General features: G+C 52.5%; 1 protein-coding gene across 8 annotated transcripts in view; it reads left to right on the forward strand.

Annotated features, from left to right (window-relative positions):
* Positions 1 to 24,434, forward strand: part of Nek6 (NIMA-related kinase 6) — a 72,033-nt gene that overhangs the window by 22,546 nt on the left and 25,053 nt on the right. For all 8 annotated transcript variants that reach the window (NM_182953.2, XM_006234100.3, XM_039105336.2 and 5 more), the window contains exons 2-4: positions 15,258 to 15,376; positions 22,803 to 22,943; positions 23,999 to 24,061. In NM_182953.2, the coding sequence (NP_891998.1) occupies positions 15,287 to 15,376; positions 22,803 to 22,943; positions 23,999 to 24,061 (294 nt within the window). In that variant the 5' untranslated portion in view covers positions 15,258 to 15,286. The remainder of the gene's footprint in view (positions 1 to 15,257; positions 15,377 to 22,802; positions 22,944 to 23,998; positions 24,062 to 24,434) is intronic.

Consider the following 24,434-nt stretch of genomic DNA (forward strand, 5'->3'; position numbering starts at 1 on the left):
ACCACCCAAGTCTTTGAGCCTTCCGCATGGATGCTCCGAGGTCACACTCCTCCAGAATCCCTCACACAGCTGGTCTGCTCATTGCATCAGGAGTGGCACTTCCACAGAGCAGCGATGTCTGACGATGAATAGATGTTTTTTTTCCTCTCTTTCTTGGACACATGAATGGCAGTCTCCCTCCTGCAGTCCCCGAGGCTGACCTGTGTGTAAAACTCCAGTACGGACATCACAGTAGGGTCATCCATTCCTGTTTGCATGGGCACCTCTCAGCAAGGCTCAAAGAGAGGGGTCGATTGCTGCTGTGACTCAGGGGGCCTCCTGAGGGGCTCCTGGGCCCTGGTCTATAGAGGCTGCTAAGTGTACTGAAGAAATTGGACTTCACCAAAAAGCAGCCGTAGCTGAGACTGTCTCCAAACTGTGCGACTGCTGCCTAACGGGGGCCTCTAGTCACTGTGCAGTGTTCTCTTAAAACTGGAAGATTGCTAGGGACCAGCCAGCACCCGCTACAGGGTGGGGCTGAGCTTTCTGGTCAAGTCACCTGACTTTCAACTAGCTCAGGTAGCCTGCCTCTGTGTTTCAGCTTTCTTCTTTTGCAAAATGGAAATGATGGCACGACACTAAAGGGATCCAGTTAGTTCTCATTCAAGCACACGGGATTGCGCTTGGCACAGAGATGATAAATAAGGGTAAACTGGGGCCCCAGGAGAGCCAGGGACTCATCGATGGTCACGTAGCTAGCCTGTGGGGCAGCCAGGGTTGCAGCACATGGTGTGCTGTCTCGTGGATACACGTCCCTTCCTTCCTGCTCAGACTTTCTCAACTGTCTTCTGCAGAGTAAGTCTCATGACCCTCAGCCACAGGAATTCCAGCATTGGTGTCTGCAGTCTCCTTGGCTGGCTGGGGCCTCTCTGCCTGCTATCTGCTGTTCAGCTGCTGTTTTTCCGTGTCTTTCTTACAACGCCTCAGAGGGTCTCTCCTCTCCTTGCAGATGGAGAAATTAACCTTTTGGACAGGAGTCTGAAGACTTAACGTGAACTTGGGGTATCCCCCTGAAACAGCCCCTCCCCCACCCCGCCCCAGCCTATTGTTTTGTCTGCTGCCTGACCTGCCCACCTGTGATTGCCACAGAACTAGGCCAGTCATGTGGCGCTACCCCAAACACAGGTGGCTGTGGACAGTCAGGGTAATTGCTGATTAAACAAAAGCCCATGACGAATCCTTCTAGGAAATGAGACGCACCCCCAGAAATGCCGCCCGCTTCCTCTGTCTTGCTGCCTCAAAGGTTATCTGAGTCATCAGCACTTTCCCCAGTCTCCCAGTACACTGAGGTGCACGGCCACCACTCGAGCTGGGGCTAGATGGCTGGGGTGTTGCCTCTGCGGGCGCCAGGGTATCCGGACTGAGTAGCTTCCTTGTTTCTGCTGTGCACCCAGCCACAGGCTCTGACATCTCCAGCTAAGGGTGTGGGTATGACTCTTACAGGGTGGTGGGGTGGGGGTGGGGTGGGGGTGGGGGGGTGCCCACAGACTTTCCAAGCCACCAGTTTCCACATCTGTGAAACGTGGAGATGGAGGAGCCAGCAGCAGTGTATGGGGGCTAGCCCACGTTCTGTCCTCTCGTCCTCTTACCTGAGAAACCCTGCCATCACCTAGGATCACACTGGGCCACAGCAGGTGTTGGTATGCTGCTGGCAGAGGTTTGAGGGAGACTTAGCCAGGCCAGGAGGCCTACAGGAGACCATTCATATTTTATCAGAGGGATTGAGAGCTTAGCCCTTTTAGAGCTCCAAGGGGAAAGATATAGAGCAAGGGGACCAGGAGCCCAGACCAGAACCCAGGACACCCGACACATAATCTCCTGCCCATCCTCTTTCCGGATGACCCAGAACCAACAGGGGGCCTGTCTGGCTAACATGGGATCTCCTAGGCAGGAGCCATAGCACGCCAGTGGGGCCAGGCCACTTGGAAGCCTGAGAGCTGTTGTGTGTCACAGTCCCCTCTAGCTTCCTTTCCTCATCTCGGAGATGGATCCCGCCTCTGCTCCGCCTGCCTTCTAAGGCTGTCAGGGGCTCCCATAAGGTGGTGTGGGTGACTGTCCCTCTGCAGACCATCAGGAGTGCCACGTACAAAGGAAGAACGCATCGTGGGTTCCTGGGATTTGTTTATGTCTCTGACCCATGCTGTCCGATAAGAAGAGGGTTCTCAGGGTTACAGTAGCCAGTTTGTTGAATGCCTGTCGTATGCCAAACATCACCGGGGTGCTTTCTCTAAGGTATGATAACCCCCTCATACCCAAAGAGCTTAGATGTGTGCCCATATTATACAGAGGGAGGCTGGGGCTCAGAAATAATGTACTCAAAGACACGCTGTGCAGCAAGGATTCCTCAGCCCCCATGTCTTCTCCTATGTTCCTGGTGTTCTGTTCCCCTTTCATCCACAGAGAATGTTTAACAAAGCAATCTGGGAGGTCTCTGGACATTCATACTATTTGCTAATTTCTTCCCATGGTTAAGTTCAACTGTCTTATCAAATCCCTGAGAACCTACCAAGAAGCACCTCAAGCCAAGTAGTATACAGCTCATCGTACCTCCATGCCCTGCCCTTGCAACCCAACACCCCCACCCACCCTACTCCCACCATGCCCCAAGGCCCTAGAGCCAGGAATATACCTGGACTTCAAGGAATATTTGTGTCTAGATGCCCTTAGACATCCCCCTCACCCAGGTGCGGTAGTCTGTGTCTCACACAAAGACCTGGCAGGTGGATGAACCCAGAGGACGGGCCTGCAGCTAGGATCTGCAGGCCCACCAGCCCCTCCGTGTGCCGTATTCCTGCCAGAGCCCTGTAAATGCAGGATATAATGGACAATAAAAGTCGTCGGAAAATAGTGACTCTCCTAGGACCACAGTCATCCTTGCCACAAGCTGTCTGACAGAACCACGAGCCCTGTGATCATGAGGCACGATCGTCATGTAAATATATAGGGTCTCTCGCCAGTCCCAGCCAAGATTTATGTTACTGAGGCAGTGGGGGAGGGGCAGCCTAGGTTCATTCTGGTAACTTGTGAAATGCTGTCGCCAGCCATCCTGAATGTGTTTCAGTTTCAGGAGCATGAGGAGGGAGCCAGGGTAGGAGGTCCACCAGAGACCCCGAGTGTCCTAGGCCTGGGGTTCCCAGGAGAGTGAGGAATGGCTTTACAGTGAAGAATTGTTGCAGAATTTGTGTTGCAGACATCTGTTCTTGAGTAAGCACTGTTTGGCTCTGAAATTCATCCTCACCGTGTTGCAGTAACCATACAGGAGCTCCTGTGTGAACATGGGCCCTGACAGTCTGCAGCCGGTGTTTACCAGCAAGTTCTCACAGTCTTTCGACAATCCCACAGGTTGAGTCCTGAAAGGCCCCTGTTTTTAGAAGAGAGAATTATAGACACAGATGGGGCACTGGCCCACATTCAGGTAGCTGGACAGAGACAGCATGGGATTTGAACCCAGTGCTCTCAGACTCCGGAGCCCTGAATAAAGACGCCTCCTTGATCCCTCCAAACAACATAGTGAAGCACTTTGGTCTGGCTGTCCCCATTTGCTTCTTCTCAGAAGGCAGGGATGTGGCTCACACAGGGGTGGTTGCAGGTCTGAGCTCTCAGCCACACTGTGCCTCCAGCTGTTTCCCATCTGTAGGTGCACAGGACTGCCTTGCAGGGTAACTTTGTGAGCATAGTCACTGCCAGTGTCCTCAACTGGTCTGGCCCAGCAGCTGGTAGTTAGGGGAACTCTGGGTGTAGTGTACTTTCCATGCAATACTGCCACTGTGGCTGTGTATGGGAGCCCCGACATGGCCATGAGTCTGGGAGTAGCATACAAAAAGTGTTCTCTGGTGAGAGAACAGTTCTTCTTCACTCTACTAGGCCCAGAAGAGCTGCGTTCCTCCTAGAAGTGAGCATGTGGTTGGATATGAGACATATATCCAGCTCAGTTTCAGGGTATCCTAGTGAGCCACAAACCCTCCATCACACAAAAAGGATCACCCCCCAGACCCATGTTGTAGGTGGGGAATCTGAGGTCCAGAGACAGTCTTGGAGTTTCCTGTGACCAAGCAGCCCTGTGAGTACTCAGGTTGTATATCCTGGGCCACCATGCCTTGCACGCCACAACCCAGAGGAGTCCCTCAGGTGGAGTTAAAAGTGGCCACCTATTAGGGCCTAGAGAGATAGCCCATTGGATAAAAGGTAAGCACAGGAAACAACCCCCAGATCACCAGCACCTAAATTGATACCACACCTGACAGAGGAGCCCTGTGACAGCCAATGAAGAGGAGAGTAGAGACAGATAGTGGCTACAAACTCTGGCCTCCACACACGTGTGTGAGCACGCACCCAAACACACATGCCGCACCCTCACACATATGAGACAAAAACTTACCCTTTGGGAAAAAAAATGGCTACGTGATCCAGGTCTAACTCAGGTCTTGCAAGCGTCTCACCGGGAGAGGCGTAGGAAGCAGCTGCAGAGGTTGTCATTAGGTGGCCGTGTGGGTGCACAGGATTGGACTAAGGAGACAGTGTCGTTGGAGATTGTGAAGGGAGCTCCCTGTCACTCACAGTAGGCCCTCGCCCAGCTTGCCTGGAACCTTCGCTATGAACCAGACTAATAGGGTCATAGAAGACACAGCACTTCCTCCTTGAGAGGATCATACACCCCCGGACCTGGCCTTGGAGTCCAGCCCCTATGATGGCTGGCCCGGGCCCAGCAACTGTCACCAAAGGAGCCGGCAGTAGGCATATGCCCAACAGTTGGGGCCGGCGGGGAAGGTGTATTGGCAGGTGGCCGAGCCCTGGTGCCAGAGTCTGGCACAGCACGGCCTCTGGAGCTTCAGCTGCCATATGCCAGTGTCAGTCCTCACAGCAGTGCTGCTGCAGATGGGGTGCAGTAGAAGTGGCTCTTGTTCTGGAGAAGGCAGGTGTGGTCTGTGGAGGGAAGCCTGGAGCAGGCCCGGGGGCAGTAGATGCCATCCTCATGCCCTGGAAAAACACAGAGGACCTGGTGGCCTGTGGAAGGGCCACAACTTGAACCCAGCCTATCACTGTGCCTTTGAATGTTCTGTGTCCTCGGCTGGGAACACCCCCACTCCGTCCAGCCCTGCCCACCTGTCCAGCTATTGAGTCTCGGGGGGATCGAGGGGTACCACTGTGTGTGCGACCACCCTTGCCTCTTCGTGAGGTGCTGCTAGATGCTTTTCTGGCCTGTGGCCCCAGTAAGAACAGGGCCTTTTTGTCTATGGCATCCTGGGTTTCCCATTTGTCAGCATAGTCTCTGTGTAGAAGAGGCAGCTGGAAGGGCTTGGCGAAGAGGGGAGCAGAAAGGAAGCCTGGGAACACTCTTAAGACCACAGCTCTTGGGCCTAGGGCCTCGCTTTAAAGAGCGAAGCACAGTGTGAGAGTAAGGACGGAATCAGAACAAAACAATGACCCCACTGTTTGGGTGCCTGTTGGGAACCGGGCTCAGAGCCGAGCACTTCTGACCCCTGTAATGTCATGGCATTCTGGGAGAGTAGATGCTGTCCTTTTCCCCACTTAACCGATGAGAAGACCTGGGCACATAGTGGGGGATGTGACAAAGCCAGGGCCCAAGGCCAGCGTTGGTGTTTGACAAACCCTCTTTCATGGCCAGCAGATAGGTCTCGTCCAGCATATGAATAATAGGAAGGGCTGAGCTTTCCTTATCTGAGTCTCCTGTTTGTGGGCTGCAAGCTGCCAGGGACCCGCTGCCCTGACTTACCATCTCACGGAAGGCGTGCTGGCGTAGACACACTACCCGACTGACTTGGGTTCTAGGGCTCTGGACTGAAGTCCTCACACTTGCTCAGTGAGCCTTTTCCCCACTAAGTCTAGGAAGGGCTAAGCTTTGAAAAGGTCAACAAGGACTGTTGTGCATGGTGAGGTGGAACACAGGGGTAAGGGAAGGATCTCCGTTTCCCTCCTGGCATCCATTGTCCAAGTGCCAGGTGGGGGATGGGAGTGTCCGCCTAGAGGGGAATCCCTGTGGTGGAGTTGTAGAGGGCATGCAATCGATTTGGGGGCAGGAGGGATGATATCTCCAGGCTGATATTAGCCCTGTTGTGTTTATAGTCCCAGCTGACCTCTGCCTCAATTTCTTGGTGGATAAAATGAGGAGCTGACCAGGCCATCCCAGAGCGTATTTTAAGCTTCCTGCACTGCATCTGGTGGCCACTGTCACTAGCTTGCACTCCCTGGTAAGCAAGTGACAAGTTCCATTCACCATGGAGGTGGCAGTCCCAGCTATTTTTGGAGCAGTGTGAGGTGGGGGAGTTTCCTTTTGGTGGTGTCTAGGGACAAAAGTCTTGGGAAGGGGAAGTCCCCAGCACAGGCAGAAGGGGCCAGTGTCTCTCACCCGCATTGGCACAGAGAGACCATTTGGATCCCTGGAGGCTTCGGGCCAGTCCTCAACCCTCAGCTAAGTAGACTTGCCCTGGGGCTGCTCACTTCAGGAGGTACCAACCCAGCCAATCTCCTGCCACAGGGAACTCTGTCCCCTTTCCTGCTACTTGTACTCCTGGAGGCTTGTCCAGCTAGTGACAGGAGCTGGACCCCAGAGAACTCCAGGTCCTGAACTCAGAGAGTTACCAGACCTAGCCGCACCTCTGCCATCAACTGTTTCCTCAACTGCCTGCCAGCAGGAGTCACCACAAAGGGCAGCACTGCCACTAGCCTGAGAGACCTTTGCCACTGCTGTGGGGCATGGCAGGTGCTGCCAGCCAGGATCCTGTGAAGCTTTGCTAGAACTCCTGGGGTAGTGATGGGGACAGGTGGAGCACATGTCCCTGGGGGGGGGGTCTAAAGCTAGGGGTGGTCAGGTGGCCCCTAGGGGAGGGCTAACACTCTGCTGGGCCTAGGGGCAAGCTTGGGACAGACCTTGAATCTGGAGCCCCTTTGGACTACTCTGCTGGTTTTCCTCACCTTCTGCTGTTGGTTGTAAGAATAATAGTGTCTGAGAAGACATGGGGACAGATGGATTTTTACTCTTCCAGAATCTCTGCCCTGAAATATGCCTCTGTGGCCCTGTGGCTCTGTGGGTCTGTGGCTCTGGCCAGTCTCTTTTCTTGAAGCCACCGGTAGCCTAGTCCTCTGTGCCCACTGAGCCCTGGAGGTGAGTGGCTTGGTCTCTACCTTTAAGGGAAGGGAAACTTGACAAAGGGCCAGAGCCAAGGGGCTAGCACTGCAGGCAGAGGAGGGAATCTAAAAGTGCTGCCTGGAGGAGGCTGTGCAGTTGGGTATTGGGATAGGAATGAATTTTGCCAGGAGACCATTTACTTCAGACATAGAAGAGCCTGCCAATGTCTGGAGGAAAATTCATTTCTGAGGTGGAGGTGCAGCCCGAGTCACTGAGGTGGTGGGTTTCTTAGAAACCCTGGGGTATGAGATCCTAGCTTCTGACTCCTAGTGATTTCCAAAGATCACATCAGGCTTTCGAAGAGAATCAGGGCTGGGGCCACACAGGTCCTACTGTTTACCAACTTGATAGGTCATCTAACTTCCCTGTGCCTCAGTTTCCTCATCTATTAAATTGGGGTTGCAGACATCTACACGTGTGTGTGTGTGTGTGTGTGTGTGTGTGTGTGTGTGCACTTGTGCACGCTCGTGCAGAGGACACACTTAGCAGATCTCAGCTTTATCTTGAGTAATTTAAACCAGGGCCTCTCCCATAGGATTCTTCCTCTAGGAAAAGTGTGAGACCATTACAGCCCCCTTTTTACCCAAGAAGGTGACTGAAATGTGACCAGGAATCTAGTGTTGATTTTTACAAGTCCTGGGAACTTATGTCTGCGTGGAATAAGGTTTGTTTTTAATGATAACTTCTGTCTGATCTTCAGCCATAGATATTACAAGGCTTTGGGGATTCTCTTCCCCCGCCAGTGAGAATTTATCTAGTCAGCTCTCACTAGGTCCCCTTTGTGCCAGACCTGGGCAAGGCCTGGTGGTGGTGGTCGTGGTTGGATCTCTGTGATTACCATGGTCAGCAGAGTAACAGTCATGGGAGGCAAGAAGGTAGTTTGGTTCAGCCTGGCTCAGTAGCCAGTGTTGGCTCAAACTTTGAGGGTCTGACCCAAGTAGTTTATTTTAGGCGTATGCAAGAATGGCACAGTTTGGTGAAAATTTTCTTGGTGATAAATTAAACTAATCCTGTGTGCACAATAAAGCTTAAGACATGACTGCATGGAAACTCTTTGTAAGTACATGTGAAGTCTTCAATAAAGGTGGGTTCTATGGACTGACAAGCTCAGGATAATGGTCCGGGGGAGGATCTGATGTGGTCCTGTAGTCACCAGGCTGTTACCCACACTGCTACCAGCATTCTGAGCAGATAACAGATTATGCATCTCTGCGTTTGTGCTTTTAAGCCTGTGTGATGGCAGCTTCAGAAGCAGATGCGATGACAAAGGAAGCAGTCCGTGTCCCCAAGTGCTGGTTTTAGGGAAAAGTCCATGTGGACCTTGTCATATCGGGACAGGAAAAGTTGTCCTCACTGCTACTCAGTGGCTTACTACACCCTCAGAGAGCACCTGGCCACTCTGGAAAGGTGTGGATATCCCTTCTCTCTACAGAACTTAGAACTCAGAGAGAGGATGACATTTTCCCAAGATCCCACCAATGCCTGAGCCGAGGGAGGCCAGAGACCTGACCTGGTATCGAGTGTGACCTTGTGAATAAGAGGTCATGGGTGGTTCTTTTGGGCAAAGGCTGGTACATAGAGAAGTCTGGAAGGACTGGGTGCTGTCGAAGGGCAGGGAGGCTCTGTAGTGTAGCTATGGTGTGGGGATCTGGGAGGGTGGGATTAGAGTAAGCAGGCTGGTGCCCACTGGGCGTGGCTTGGGCACCTCTCACTCTGACCTGTGGCTTTTGCCTGGGAAACCTTGCAGACTGTTAAATATGCTCAGTGGGTAAGAACACTGCTGTGTAAGCGTGAGTTCAGATCCAGATACTAAGCTGCACCTGGAAGGCCATGCCTATAACCACAGCACAAGTAGGAGACAGGAGGATGGCTGGCACTTGCTGGCTACAAGTCACCTGAAGGCCTCCTCTGGTCTCTGCACATGTGTACACAGACTCCACACCAGCACACACACAAAAATCAGGAAGGAAAGCCCTCCAGGGGTAGGGCCAGGGGTGTTGGGGACTGAAGGATCTGGGAAGGGTTATGTCTAGGAGGGGGTTTGAGGGAGGGAGACTTGGGAGGCAGAATCAACAAGACCACTCAGGACAGTAAGTAAGGGAAGGTGAAGCTTGGGGAGGAGCCTGGGTGTGTCTGAGTTGGGGACTCGGGAAGGATGGGCCTTAAGCTGTTTTGAGCAGTGTCCCTGTGGCTGTGGCTGGGTGCGGAGTACTCCAGAGGGATCCTAGGCTGGCATGAGGAAGATAAAGATAGAGGTGCAATGGATAGGGTGCAAGGAGGGAATAGGTAAGGGGAAGGGAGGGAAGAGGAGAAGAAGTGGAGGGAGCCCTGTGCTCCAGGGAACTGGCTCCATGTCTCTCAGGCCCACTTTGGGGTGGCCCCCGTTGACTGAGAAGGAGGTCCATGTAGGAAGGACCTCGTTGTGACATGCACTCAGAGAAGCCAGATGTCCACCCACCATGGAGTAACAGAGTCTGAGGAGTGTGTTTGGTCTGCAGGGGTGTGGTGGGGAAGGGGTAAGAGGGACACAGGACCAGTATGGGAACCAGATACCAGCTGTGTCTTTTCTAGCCTAGCCAGCCCTCAGAATTCTGGCCCGAGCTCTGTTTCCTGACAAGTGAAAACCCAGTAACATCTGCTTAACCCGAGACTAGTGGGGAAGGGCCACTGGCCCGGGAGAGTGCACGCCGCATCCCCAGGGTTGAATTCATTCCGTCAGCCTCGCCTCACGTGCATTTGTGTGCTCTTCCAAGGCTGTGTGGATGGACAGAGGAAGACTTGGTTTCAAGTGTCTGTTGTTCCTGTTGGCTCCTGTGTAACTTTGGACTGCCCCTCAACCAGTCTGACTTTCACTTCCTCCTCTGCCTGTGGATTCTAGCAGTCACATGGAGTATACGTAATACCCACCACGTTACTGTTAAGTTCCCCAATAACTGGTCCATATACCATGCACTCCAGTCTGCCTCTCACCAGCTGGGTCTTTCAGAGCCTCAGTTCCCTCATCTGCACAGTGGGGGCAGGCGATGGTAAAGACCCGTGGATGTTGGCTAATGCAGAAGCTGTACCAGCTTGACCCCATAAGTGGCCAGGAGCTGGGACCTGCTATGTCTCCTTGCCGGGCCTTGGGCCTCCAGCTCTAGGCTGCACTTTGAATAGTGGGCAAACTAGGTTTCTGTCATTAGATCTAGTTGGACACATCTGCTCTGGGCACTGTCATCTCTCACAGAGACAGTGTCTAGGACCCACCAGCCTTGTGAGGGTTGATGTTCAGCGGCAGATAAAGGAAGAACTTACCCCGAGATGGAGTTCCCAGAATTTGGGAGGCAAGTCTCAGGTGGCAGTCCTGGCAGAAAGGCCAACCTAGTACAGCCTGCAGCCTCCTCTGTTTCCCGAGGGTTCCTGCCACATGAGAGAGGACTTCGTCCAAGGCCAGGCAGAATGGCCGCAGTTCACATGAAGGAAGACATGTGCAGTGTGACTTTGGGCTGGGCAAGTATCTATCTGCCCCTGACTGAACCTGCCATTTATGCAGGCAGTTACCCTCCATTACTCGGTGAGGGTCAGCATAAGTAACGGTTACAGTGGCCAGAGTTTCCAGCACTTTCCACGGAATGTGTGATCCACCAAGATTCTCTCAGAGGTCCATCTGCTGGGCACCTATTTGCCACGTGAGGAAACAGACGCTAGTTGTAGGAAAATGGGGTAACATTTTAACTCTGTGTCCTAGCTCTCTAGCATGTCCCTCTTGAACCCTAGGTTGTTCCAGGCTGCCCGGTAGACATGTGACAGCTCTTTGTCGCTCTCCACACCAAAGCCAGGAGCCTAGGTGAGAGGTCACATGGTGTGTGCAGGGCACAGCACCGCAGAGCACAGCATTTGCTCACTTCAGAGGAAAGGCAGTCTGAGATGGTTCACGAGGCCTGTGGCTCTGGGTCACATTCCACAGATTTTTGACCCCTGGCTTAGGCTTGGCAGCCACTGACTCATTGTTCTGCAACTTGGCAGGGGCTGGAGGATCCTGGAATCCCCAGGGTGAGTGGGCCAGGAGACTCCCCATATTGCTTAAAGCATGTACCTCTGGTCTGTCGCTGCACTGCCTGTCTCCCTCCAAATGCCCTTACCTGCGTCTGACTCTGGAAGAAGCAGAGGTTTTTTGTTTTATTTTTGTAGGAGTGTGCAGTGTGAGGAGGTTGGGTATTACAGAACGCAGCTCTCTTTGTCCCTGGAAGAAGGGCTGCTGAAGTCTGAACCCAAGTTCTCATCTGTACCTTGCTGGGCATGTGGTTTTGATCCTCAGCTCCCCTACCGATTATGAGTTTCCCAAAAGCCTTGAGGACGAGTGGGAAAGACCTGGCCCATTAAGAAGGACCCCTACCCCCACCCCCCAGTCCCTGCTGGACTCCTTCCATCAGGAGGGTCTCTCATGGCGCGTGCCAAGCTAGGCTGTCTTCCTCTCCACCCTGGGGAACACTGTGTGGTTGGTGTTACTGGGCTCTGCATGAGTCTGCGTGTCACTGATTGAATGCCGGGGGATGTGGGGAGGGCTTTGCTAGAAGAGATAGGTGTGGACAGTAGCTGGGTATGATCCGGAGCATAGTGCTACGCAGGTTCTGCCCGGTGGCCTCTGTTGGACAACAGACCTCTTGTGAGCACTGGCCTTAGGCTGCTCCACAACCCCCAAACTTGTGCACTGGCCCTACATCGTGGTTCTCAAGTGGAGACAGAGCTCGTTCTACAGAGTGCCACTGAGAAAGATGACAGTGTGGTCGCCTCTGGAAAGGACGCCACCTTAGGTCTAAGTCCTAACCCCTCTGCATATCCATGTGACCAGGGCAAGCCTTTCAACCTCCTCGTGCCTCGGTTTCCTCATTTGTTCAGTAGCCTGATTGCAACCTGTAGCTCATGGAGCTGTGCTCAAGTTTACAGGATGAAGGGTGTACTAAGGGTCCATGCAACAATCGTCATCGATATCTGTTATTTCAGAGGTGGCTTGGGCCCTCGAAGTAAGGTCCACATAGATGTTTGGAGGCCTGATCCAGGAGGGGCGTGGCCTTCCTCAGCAGCTGCCAGGGTGAGATTTGCCCAGGGTCGCAGCTAGTTTGTGAAAGAATGCAGATTCACATGCAGACCACGCCCCACCCGTCCTCCAGCCTCAAACACTGGGGGGGGGGGGAGGCAGGATGAGGGAAGGGGAACTCAGAGACAGGGTCCAGACGCAGGTAGGCAGAACAGATAACTTGAATGGCCAGGACAGGGCAGCCTGTGGGCCCGTTCTGGAGCCTTCTAAGATAAAGATGGAGCCTTCTCCTGAAAATGGTTCTCCAGCTTTTCCCAGAGGTCCCCCTAAGGGCAGAGGACGGTGAACATGTCACCCTGAGGGATGCGGAGGGTGTTGGCCGCATCAGCTGCTAAGCCTGCGGGAGCCTCTGGCTTCCCCTTCAATTCATGCGCATTTTACATCGGGCTCACTCTTATGCCCAGTTTGTTGTCACAGGCTTTCCCCCCAGAGTAACAACAGCGCCTGAGGAAGCTTCTCCGTGCTATCTGTTTATCCTGGGGCTTTTCGTACCCAGCTCCTCCACCACGTCACCCTGGGGGGCGGGAGAGGTGCTGCCGAGGGTTGGAAGATTCTGAGAGCATCTGGGCCCATGTGCATCGCCTATACGGCCTGCACAGGACAACTCGGGGAGGGAGAGACCTACCCATGATGCTCTGCATCCTCAGACAGAGACTGTTCTTGTGTCTCCACACCTGAGGGAAGGCCACATCCAATGTGGATGATGTCACAGACAGTACAAATCCACAGGACCTGTGCTGGTCTCAGCAGAGGCCCTGCAGCCTCACATTCTGTTTTTGACTTTATGTGCTGTGGGGTAGATCAATGTCCCAAAGAAGCAGCGAGGGGTTGGGGAGATGGTGTAGTTGGTAAAGTCCTTGCTGCATAAACATGAGGGCCTGAGTTCAATCCCTAGCAGCCAAATATAAAGAAGGGGAGTTGTTGATGAGAACACCACTGTTGACTTCTAATCTCTACTTGCACACACACACACACACACACACACACACTCACTCACGCACGCACATGCACAAAACCACACACATATTTATGTGCACCCACTCAAAGACAGTGAAGTTACAGGACTGCCCAGGGATGCGGGAAGAATGTTGCTGGAGGCCAGGGAACCTGCTGTAGTGGGCTAGGTGCCCTTGATGTACCCGGAAATTATAAACACACCTGGCATCTGGTTGAGGTGACTGGTAACTGACTTAGAGGGATCAGGAAGTGGCTTACAGTCTGACCAGATCTGCAGGCTATCTGTTCTGACAATAGCAATGGTGTTGATTCCTGTCTCACTACTGGTGAGAGATGTTGGGACCTTTAAATGGCAAAGCTTAAGGAGGTTATTAGGTCACAGGGGCACTGCCTCCAGGAAGGATTATTTCTTACGAGATTGGATTGTTTTTTTTTTTTTTTTCGGAGCGGGGGACCGAACCCAGGGCCTTGCGCTTCCTAGGTAAGCGCTTTACCACTGAGCTAAATCCCCAGCCCCCGAGATTGGATTGTTTATGGAAGCTCAAGTCTGACCCCTGAATGTTTGACTGTCTGGATTCCTGACCTGCCGTGGGATCTTTCCTTTTCCCAGGAGTCTCTGCCAGTGTAATGTTAGCTACCCAGAGATTCTTGTTAGAGACGATCAGGCCCTTGACTATTCAAAACTGTGAGCTCAATAAAACGTTTCTTTATAAAGTTGTCCAGACTCGGGCATTTTGGTATAGTGACAGACAATGAGCTAGCTCAGGCAGGCTAGGGCCTTGCCGTGGGGATTACACGAATGTGAGACTTGACTGACCAGTTTGTGTGCTTATTCCCTCTAGATGACAGGAAGGTCGTTTGTGATTCACGGGGACTCCTGGCTCTCCAGGGCCTATCATACAGCTGCTAAGGAGCCAGGGTCAGGACCCCTGGAGTTCAGACTAGGATGGAACCCAAAGTGTGGGTCTGTAGAAGCTTCTGGGTTTCCCTTACCTGAGCTACGCTGATGCCTCTTGGGATCCTAAGCCCAAGGCTGGCCTGTGGAAGGTATTAAAGACATTCTACGGGGCACATACAGGCTTTCCCACACAAGAGAATCGTTCCCCCAGCCAGAAAGCTCCCACACACGCCAGCCTTGTTCTTTGCCACAAAGAGGCCAGTGTGATGGGGAAGCTAGAAGCTGGAGTAGAAGACACTTGATTGCCCTCTGCCCAGCCCCCACAGCGTGGGCATTACTGGGTCACTCCTGGACACAAGAGCTAACCTGTCCAGAACCCTGCCTGGAGGTTCACAAGAACCTGCGCCCTCCAGCGTCACTGTGTCTGCTATGTACTACCAGAGTCTGACTTTGTTCTCCTGGCCACTCAGGCTGCCCACATGGGCTTACATGGAGAGTTGGGGACAGCAGAACAGACCAGCTCCCTAGTGAAAGGATGTAGAACCATGTCTGGTAGTGAGGTTCTGTGTGGTTTGAATGAGAAGTGTCCCACATAGGCTCAGGTTGGTGCTGCTGTTGGGGAGGTCCGGGTGGTGTACCTTGCAACAGGAAGTACTTTGCCGAGGGGAGGCCCTCAGATCTACAACCTCACCCTACTTCCAGCTCATGCTCTCTGTTTCATGCTTGCGGTGAAGGATGTTAGCTTCTCAGCTTCGTGTTCTGGTGGTCATGTTGTCCCTGTCGTCGTGGTCTCTTAACCGTGTGAAGCCATAAGCCAAAATAAACTGTTTTCCCAAAGTTGCTTTTGGTCCTGGTGTTCTATCACAGCAAAGAGGGAGTAAGTGATGTGGGCCTGGAATGGGCGGTCCTCCTTTTCCCTGCAGAGAACCTCCGTATCCCGCTTCCAGTAGACAGTTCTAGCAACTGAAGCAGCACAGCACTATGGAGAGAACGTTACTCTGGAGTGTTACGGCCTAGACTGGTCACTTGTGATCTAGGTGGCCTTGAGCAGAGTCACATCTGTTCCTCTGCTCTCCCATCTGTGAAATGGGACTGTGACCAGGAGGAGAAAATGACCAGGTTCCTGTTTTCTGTTGCAGCCTGTAACCTCGTGAGTCTGGCATGCAAGATGGCAGGACAGCCCAGCCACATGCCTCATGGAGGGAGCCCAAACCACCTCTGCCACGTGCTGGGGCCTGCACACCCTCCGGACCCACAGGTAAGCCCATTCTCTTGTGTCCCAGAACACTGAGGATTCTTCGTTCCACAGGAGCTGCATAGCACGTGCATAAGGACGTCTCCTTGGATGCTTCCAAGCCTGGGATGTGGCCCTGTACTTAATTCAAAGATGTTTGGTTTCCAATGAGGAGCAACTAAGTGTCTGCAGCTCCGTGCGAGGTGAAGAGGGACTCTGGGATAGACAGAAAGTTCTCGTGTATCCTGGGCCACTGTCGACCTCTGGTTTGGACTGGATTGTGTTTGCCTCTCTTCCATCATGTGATCTAGAGATGGTCTCCCTGTGCCCAGCTCACCCTGGCTTTTGATGCCTAAGAGGGCCCAGCTGCCTTTGGTTCTGCTCTAAAGGTGACTTTGAGTGCCAGACACACTCAGGGCCTTTGCACACTGTTCTCTGACCTAGAGTGCCCTTCCCAGTCTCCCTCCAAGCCACAAGGCCAGATACTGCTCTCTGAGGATACTACCCTTGACCCACACCTGTGTGTGCTCCCCGAACCCACATGCATCCCCCACACCTGTGTACCCGCCCCCACATGGCCCTGGCCTTGGTATGTTCACTCCTGCAGGGTCTTCTGTGCCTACCAAATGGAGGATATCTCCTGCTCCATGCACAGAGGCCTGCTCTATACCACTCAGTCGGCAAAATACATCTGTACTTCAGAATACAGCCTTATGTGCAGTGGACCCCCTAGGGTGTGGCTATATGAGGCAGGCCCAGATCAGCTCTTAGGGAACACATAGCCTCCTGGGATAGAAACATTAAAATACCTAACAGAAAGAACCCCCATGGCTCCAGAGCCCCCAGCAAAACAACTGAGAGGGCAGACCGTGGCCTGGAGGGTGGTCAGCTTGGTGCCTGCTCCATATTCCTTAGGACCCTGTGGGCAAGGTCAGCTTTTCCCCAAGGCCATAAGGCCAAAATCAGAGGGAGATTGAAGACAGCCATATTCCTGCTCCGTGGGAGACTGGCACAGCTTCTGACACCCTAGTTCTGGGTGGAGGACTAAGGGTCTGCCCAATGTGCAAATTTTAAGCTGCACAGACAGCTGCTCAGGGAGCCAGGTGGATTTTGAATTTGTATTTGCTTGCAGTCTTGCTGTGTTGTGGTGTATGGCGTAGGGCTACGTCAGCCCAGGAGAGAGTCCTACTGCAGACCCACACAAACATGGCGCCTGAGCCCCTGGACAGTGTGTGCAAGTATGTAGACAGTCCTAGGACAGCTACGCCATTTGCGCTGGATGCGGTTGTCCATTTCCAGGTAGAATCTGGAGGGGTACAGCTCCGGAGCTGGGCCAGGACATGATGCTGATGGCTGGGGCAGCAGGGCCTGCTTAGGTAATGTAGCCATTTGTCACATTAAGTCTTTCACTAACAATCGAATCCCCCTTGATTAATCTCCCAGAATTAGCCAGTTGCATTTCGAGCAATTAGGGTTAATTACAGGCTCATTTGGCAGAGGAGAGAGGCCCGTAATTATTTCTCATGCGAGGCGAGGCGAGGCAAGGCAAGGCGAGGAGGCAGCGGTGACAGTGTCCTCGGCAGCTTGTCGCACATGTTGGAGTGGGTGATGACATAGTTAAGGGTAATTAGATGCAATCACTCAGTGTCGGTTGCTCTGGGCAGTGGCTGTCAGGCACGGATGCCCTAGTCCCACCTGTGCACCTGGCCAGGCTTGAAAACTTGGGGTGTGTGGCTAGGTGTGCTATGCTATGCCAGCTCCAGGCTGGAGTGGAGCTAGAGGCCAGTCAGGCACACCGTCAGTCCTCTCAGTGCCTCTGTCTTGACTCCATCTGGGGAGGGAGGCACAAGTCTGTCCATGTCAGCATCCTGGAACGAGTGGGGTGGAGTGGAGTCACGTGTCTTTATGGCAGGGGACATGTGACCCGGCAAAGCCTTCCTTAGAACAAGGAAAGAGGCTGCACCTGATCTGAGGATGGGAACAAGAGTGTCTCAGCCTTAGTTTTCTCATCTGTAGAGTGGGGATAATACTAGCACCACCATCCTGAGACATCTGTAAAGTCTAAATGGCATGATGTACTTTAAACATCCATCACAGCACGAAACGCCATGGATGTCAAGGAAATGCCATGTGTAGACCCTTCATTCATCCATTTGTTCATTTGTTTACTTTTTGGTTTTTCTGGCCCTGGTTGTCCCAGAGTGGACAATGACATAGTTAGGCATAATTAGATGCATCAGACTCACAGAGCTTCACCTGTCTCTGCCTCCTGAGTGCTGGGGTTGAAGGTGTGACCCAACACACCCTGCTGTAGACTTTACTTTTGTTATTGAAAAGTTATTAGGAATTATTTCAAAGCCAAAGCTCTCGGTTATATTTACCCTCTCAAAGCAGAAAGGTCAGGAGCTCCTAACAGCCTGCCTATGGCTTTGTTAACATTCTAGGCCCAAAGCTAGTGGTTTTACAGAAACTAAGAGAGCCAGCAGCACATGGAAATCTGTTTGCTGAATCCTACCGTTGGCCTGTGAGGTCCACATAAACTGAGAAAGGCTAAGCTTTATCTGGCATTCCAGTGAATGGATGTACAGAGTCAAGAAGGGGAAAGCCATGAAGAACGATGCAGCTTGTATAAAAGGGGAAGGCTTTCTTGCATGAGAAGTCCCTGCTGACGTGTCTTCAGAAACCTGCTCTGGGCAAGCAGAGTTCACTTCTATTTGGAGAGAGGCATGTGCTTACTCTGCAGGGGTCTGGGGGGCAGCTGTCCATGGGTGTGTTTCACAGACCACAGTTTGTATGCAAACCCTCCCAGAGAGGTGATGGTGGATGGGGAAAGTTTAATGACCAAATGGTATCGGCTACTGAAACTCAAGGAACTGGGAAGATGGCTCAGTTAATAGTGTACTGCGGGCATGACCTCAGTTCAGGTTTTAGCATCCACATAAAAGCTATACACAGTGGCATACTTCTGTAACCCAGAACGAGGAAAGAGGGAGACATATGGGTCTCTGGGGTTCACTGACTATCTAGCCCAGCTGAATTTGGTGAGCCCTGACTTCAGTGAGAGACCCTGTCTCAAAATGTAGAGAATGATTGACATGCACCCTCCATGTGCACAAACACACACACACACACACACACACACACACACACACGCAATGGAAGAATATTGGCTACTGATTGTAAATTTAGAAAATGGTTGATTGTTTCAGGCCTTTCTCTGAGTAAGCAGCCCTTGAGACTCACAGCCTACTGGAGGACCCTTTATAAACAGACACTGGAGGGCTTGAGGAAGAGCAGAGAGTGGGGTGGCTGGTTCTGTCCAGTGGATGTCCAGCAGTCAGGGACAGAATAGAGAGCATATTCTTAGGCTCCAGACCTGAGGGCAGGCCAAGCAGGTTAGAACCAGTGCTCAACACACACACACACACACACACACACACACACACACACACACACACACACACACACATACACAGAGAGAGAGAGAGAGAGAGAGAGAGAGAGAGAGAGAGAAAGAGGGAGAGGGAGAGGGGGAGGGGAAGGGGAGAGGGAGAGGGAGGGGGAGGGGGAGAGGGAGAGGGAGAGGGAGAGGGAGAGGGAGAGAGAGCCAAAAGCAGAGAATCAGTGCTTGGTCACTTGAATTGAGACCACAGCAAAGGAGGAGGAGCCCATGTGGGTTTTAGAAAGATCCCTGGAAGCTGAGGCCTGAAGCTCAAGGAGGGTAGAATGGGGGCGGAGGGAGCAGTGTCCACAGGGAAGTGGCAGCTGTAGGAGATGGAGGTGTGGAAGGACCTCCGGTCTTCACCTTCCAGCCTCCGGCTGGCAGTGCCTTCAACTGCAGCGCTCTCCTAGCTAGGATACCAGACTCATCCCGTGGAGGGGGGACTGCAGTTTGGATGTTTAATGCCAATTGTAGTGTCTCTATGCTACAAGCAGTTCCTTGGTGTGTCCATGAGCTGACAGCCCATGAAGCCTGTAGTAGGCTCCTGAGCTGGGATGACGGCAGGGATGAATCGGGCTGACAGTGCCGTCTCACAGAGGGAGAAGTCGCCAGTGCTCCGTTTCACAGGGAGGTGAACTGCTGTCTTGCTCCCGGGGGGGGGGGGGGGGGGCAGTAAGAATGAAGGTTGGCTTCGGGTTTGAAATCGGCCACTCTGCCGAGCGAGGTTGGCCTTGCAAGGTGTCTGACAACATGGACTCTTTGTAAATTGAGCCCTTTTGTGCGATGCATATTTAAAACATTTCGCTTCAGAGAAACCCAGTCTCCTGTAAGTTCCTTATACACATGATGTCAGATGTCTTTAAAGGTGAAATTCGTTTACAGGAAATGTCATGCTGATGAAGTGTGCTTCTTAAAATCATAGAAACAGTTGCCTTAAAATTAATGATGCATCACCAGTATGAGGGAGGAGAGGCCCATCCAGTGTAAAGATGATTAAAATTCAGGTCAGAAGTCTGACTTAGTCAGGCTAAATTTTTTAATGAGATTTCAGAAAATTAATTGGGCGAATGCATTTTTATCCTTCTAACGTGTAATTTTATGTTCCTGTTTAGGGAGTGAGCATAGGGGAGAAAAGGGTTTGTCGATGGCCGAGGCATATCGTGGTTCAAACATTTTAAACTCAAATTAGCAAAGGGGTTGGGGAAAGGGGGGGGGGCAGGTATTTCTGGCCTAATTTGATCTGACTTGGAAAAGAAAGCCTGTGTTTCTCTGGGTTTTCTGGGGTAGGATGGGTGTCCTAAGGGAGTCATCTCCCATTATCCCCCTCTATGTCCTGCCTGGGCCTCAGAAAACTAGTGACATTTCTAGGAAGGATGCAGTTGGGGACAGTGACCATGCCCACCAGGCTGCTCCTGCTGTGTGTGGTCATGTTTACAGAGACTGCTTCCTCTTCCTCTTCCTCTTCCTCCTATTCCTCTTCCTCCTCTTCCCCATCCTCCTCCTGATCCACACACCCTCCCTCTGCAGTGCAGGCCTTCTCCTGGGGCCACTGTGCAGTGTGTGTGGGATTACTGCTGGGTCAGCAGCCTGCCCTTTCATAGCCCAGGTCATCTTGTTGCCTGCTCCTCCTTTGAGGGACAGCTGAGGGCCATCTCTCCCCAAAGGAGCCAGAGACTTCCCATTGAGGCATCCCTCCCTGCCCACAGTCAGGCCCAGGGTCACTCGGATTCCTAGCAAACTGGATCCTGCTGAGGGTAACCTGGGAAACAGGCCTGCAGGGACAGGGCAACATACAGACCTGGCCGGGAGGGTAAGAAGACTCCACACCCTTCCTCTCTCCTTGGAGTTAAATTAGGGTCAGGACTCTCATGTGTATGAGATGCCCAGCACTTGAGCAGAGGCTGCCCCAGAAGTAGCCTCCCACCCCAGTGGCCTAGCTGTGCCCCCAGTGCCATAGTACTTGTCAAGCTTCACTCTAGGAGACCGTTTCTCTAGTTGGGATGAATGGAGTATGACAGGGAATCTGAATCCGGGTCATCCATATGCAGGTGTGAGCTAGGACCTCAGTCTCAGTCACCCCACTACTACCAGCCCACATCCATTAGACTTTGGAGCCACTGTTGAACTGGGCAGTATGGCCTCCTGGTTGGGCAGACTGTCACAGAGGTCTTCAGCCCACAGTTCATCCGCCCATCCTAATGAGAAGAAGGCCTCCCAGAACAAGTAACCTTGGTGATCACCCCGCTACATCCTCCACTGTGCCAGGGAGATGCTGAGGCCCAAGAGAGGAGGGCCTCACCCAGGACCACTAACAGCATAGTCGGGGTCAGACAAAGAACTCAAGTCCCTATTGTACCGGCCTAGGCCTGCAGGAAGAGTCCTTCCATCGGCTGTCAGGCATTCCTGGCAACTCTGAGGTACCACACAGTAGGTTCTTAATGCACACAGTAGGTTCTTAATGCACAGCAGCACATTGTCACCTCTAAAGGTCTACCTCCAACCGAGGGCGCAGGAGCCACCTTGGTTCTTTCCAGGGGTGACTTCAGCTGTGCCCCTGTAGTTGGCCATGTAGCTTCACTCCTCCCGGAGCCTCGGAGGAGACACAGAGAGTGGGAGCTGGCTCTGCTGCACCCCACCAGCCCTCACTTCCCAGCAGTGGGGAAACGTGGGGCCCCACTCCGGTCTCTCTGAGGTAGCGGCTGTCCTGTGTCAGGCATGTATAGTGCCGGGGGAAGCTTGGCCTCTGAGGTGCTCACTTAGTGGGTAGGTAGGTACTGGCAATTCCTTAAGAGTTTGCCCAGTAGACATCATCTTCCTCTGGCTTGAGTCTGTAGTCAGGGATCTCTCCGAACCATCCTCCTCCAGTGCTCAAGATTTCAGAGTCAAGCCAGCCCAACATTGACTGTGCCGAGGGAAGCAGGCAGTGTAAGCATGGGCTGGCAGAAGGGCATCCGCAGTCTCCTTGTGTTGAAGCTTGGTCTGTTGCTATGTATTGTGATGCTAAGTACGGGTCCCCAAGGCCTGGTTGCACCAGAGACAGAAGAGTCCCAAGTAGACCCAAGTGATGGTATGTGATCTTGCCCTCAGGTTATTTCCGATTGGTGATTAAAGATGTCTACAGCCTAAGGCTGGGTAGAATTGAGATAGGCCTGGCTTGAGGTTCTCAGGCTTGGGGTTGGGGGAGACCATGAGGAGAGAGAGGAAGGTGGAGAGGGGAGAAGCCACCATGGGTAAGAATCTTAAAATGATGGCCATGTAGTTTGACCAAGTGGAGTTAAGAACAGCCCAGACAAAACATGGCAAGTTATACAGTGGGATTATCGACTGGGAATAGACATGATGTCATAGAGGAGAGACATCTGCTCAGCTCTTGTGCTCACTAAGGCTTATTATAAATATTAAGGGGGCTGGGGATTTAGCTCAGTGGTAGAGCGCTTGCCTAGGAAGCACAGAGCCCTGGGTTTGGTCCCCAGCTCTGAACAAAAGAACCAAAAAAAAAAAAAAAAAAATTAAGGTCGTGTGTCTTTTATCCAGGAACTGAATGGTAAAAGGCAGGGCAGAAACCAGGATTGAGATTAGATATTGTCAGCAGTATCCCTGGTCAGGTCCCTCTGGTCCATCCTGGCTTTCAGTGCCGGTTCTGCAGTCTCCACAAAGTCTGGTTTTTCTTTGTCACTGTAACGGGGACAGGTTGTCCAGGGAAGCTCAGATGTAAGCTGCACACCTAAGGCTTGGGTCCCCTTTCTGATGGGCAGTGGCTGTCCTAGCTAATGGTGACTGACAGTGTCAGGACAATGACTATGGTGGGAGGGGCTGATGAGCCTAGAATGAGCCTAGAATTGTTCTGACACTTGTCACACACTCTACTTGTCAGGCCTGTTGTTGGGGGTGGGGAGTGAAATCTCTGCTTTGCTTAGAAGGTGCTGCTGGGGTGCTGGGGTCCTAGCGGTCTAGCCCTAAGCTTTTCACTTCAGCCTGACTGATCACCAATGCCTTTGTCTCCTACAGAGGCACCCAAACACCCTGTCTTTTCGCTGCTCACTGGCAGACTTCCAAATCGAGAAGAAGATTGGCCGAGGACAGTTCAGTGAGGTCTACAAAGCCACCTGCCTGCTGGACAGGAAGACAGTGGCTCTGAAGAAGGTGCAGGTGAGTTCAGGGCCAAGTGGCTTCACTGTGACCCTAACTTCTTAGGGGACTCAAGTTTAGCCCATGGTAAAACATAAAGGAAAAGAAAAGTATGCACACATTAGGCACCTACTGTATACGGGGATGTGTTCGGACCTGGGAGCCTGGCGATAACCCCGTGGGCTAGAATTATTGTCTCATCTTTCAGATGAAGAAAACAGTAGCGACTTACTAACACTCCCCACCTCAGGCTTTGCCTCAAAGGGGACAACCTGCCCTCTACAAGCCTTCTAAATGGAGGGGAGGTATATACAACAGCAAGGCCAGGCTAGGAAGACATAGCATGTGCCTAGAATCCCCACTCCACCCCAGCCTGGCTGCCTATGCCCATTATTCTTCTGGTTCTCCTACAGGGAGAACCAAGTGCCTTGGGCCCAGGAGACCCTGGACAGAGCGGGTAGCTTAGCCAGACACCCATGGGAGAGGACGAGAAGACACTGGCTGCGTAGTGTCAGCATTGACCTGTGACCCTCAGATTCTCTTTGGAGCACTGGGGCATCAGGCTCCCGCAGTTGAGATCCTGTCTGCTCTTGCCTTTCTAGAGGGCATTCTGGGCCATCGTACTTCTTTTGTGTAATGGCTGCTGTGCTGAGACATTGGCAATGCTGCCTTTGGGCTGTCCTTTTAGGTTTCTGGTGAAGGAGCTCTGACAGCATGCCACTTAGCAAGCCTGAGAGGCTGCGGGCCTCAGTCCCGGCTCTGTAAGCTGAATACAGGGACTCGCACCACATAGGAGGCATCATGGGACCCGGCAGCATAACATAGTTTCTGACTTGTGCTGTTGCTGCGAGAGTTGGGGCTCTCACTCCTCTGGGTCCTTGGGAGGGAGCAGGGTGAGCAGGGGCTTCCTTGAATCCCATTGGCAGTGGTTTTTTTTTTTTTTTTTTTTTCCGGAGCTGGGGACTGAACCCAGGGGCTTGCACTTGCTAGGCAAGTGCTCTACCACTGAGCTAAATCCCCAACCCCCCATTGGCAGTGGTTTTAACTGTTCTGTTTCTGGCTTCTTCTTGCTCTAGATTTTTGAGATGATGGATGCCAAAGCCAGACAGGACTGTGTCAAAGAAATTGGTCTCCTAAAGGTGAGTGGCCTGGATCAAGCTAGTCTTGGTAACCAGCTGCCAAGGTTACTATAGGTCAAGTATCCTAGGCCTCTCAAGATGGCGCATAGGAGCAGCAGGTATGTCTGAGATAGGCCCCTCCTTCCCATCCAATCTCCATGTTGATTTCCCCAGAGCCAGAGAGAGAACTTTCTGGACTAGACTTGGGCCCCAAGCAGGAGGGTGAGAAAGTACAAAAGCCTTGGGTCTCACTCCTGATGTCTTCCTCACAAGAGGCTTAATGAGTAGAGAGAGCACTTGCCATGCAAACCACCTGACTCCTGTTCCCACATCCATGTAAAGACAGGAGGACTGACTCAACAAGATTATCCTCTGACCCCCACACAGGTACCAT

Source organism: Rattus norvegicus, chromosome 3 (genome assembly GCF_036323735.1).
Source record: "Rattus norvegicus strain BN/NHsdMcwi chromosome 3, GRCr8, whole genome shotgun sequence".
Classification (NCBI taxonomy): domain Eukaryota; kingdom Metazoa; phylum Chordata; class Mammalia; order Rodentia; family Muridae; genus Rattus; species Rattus norvegicus.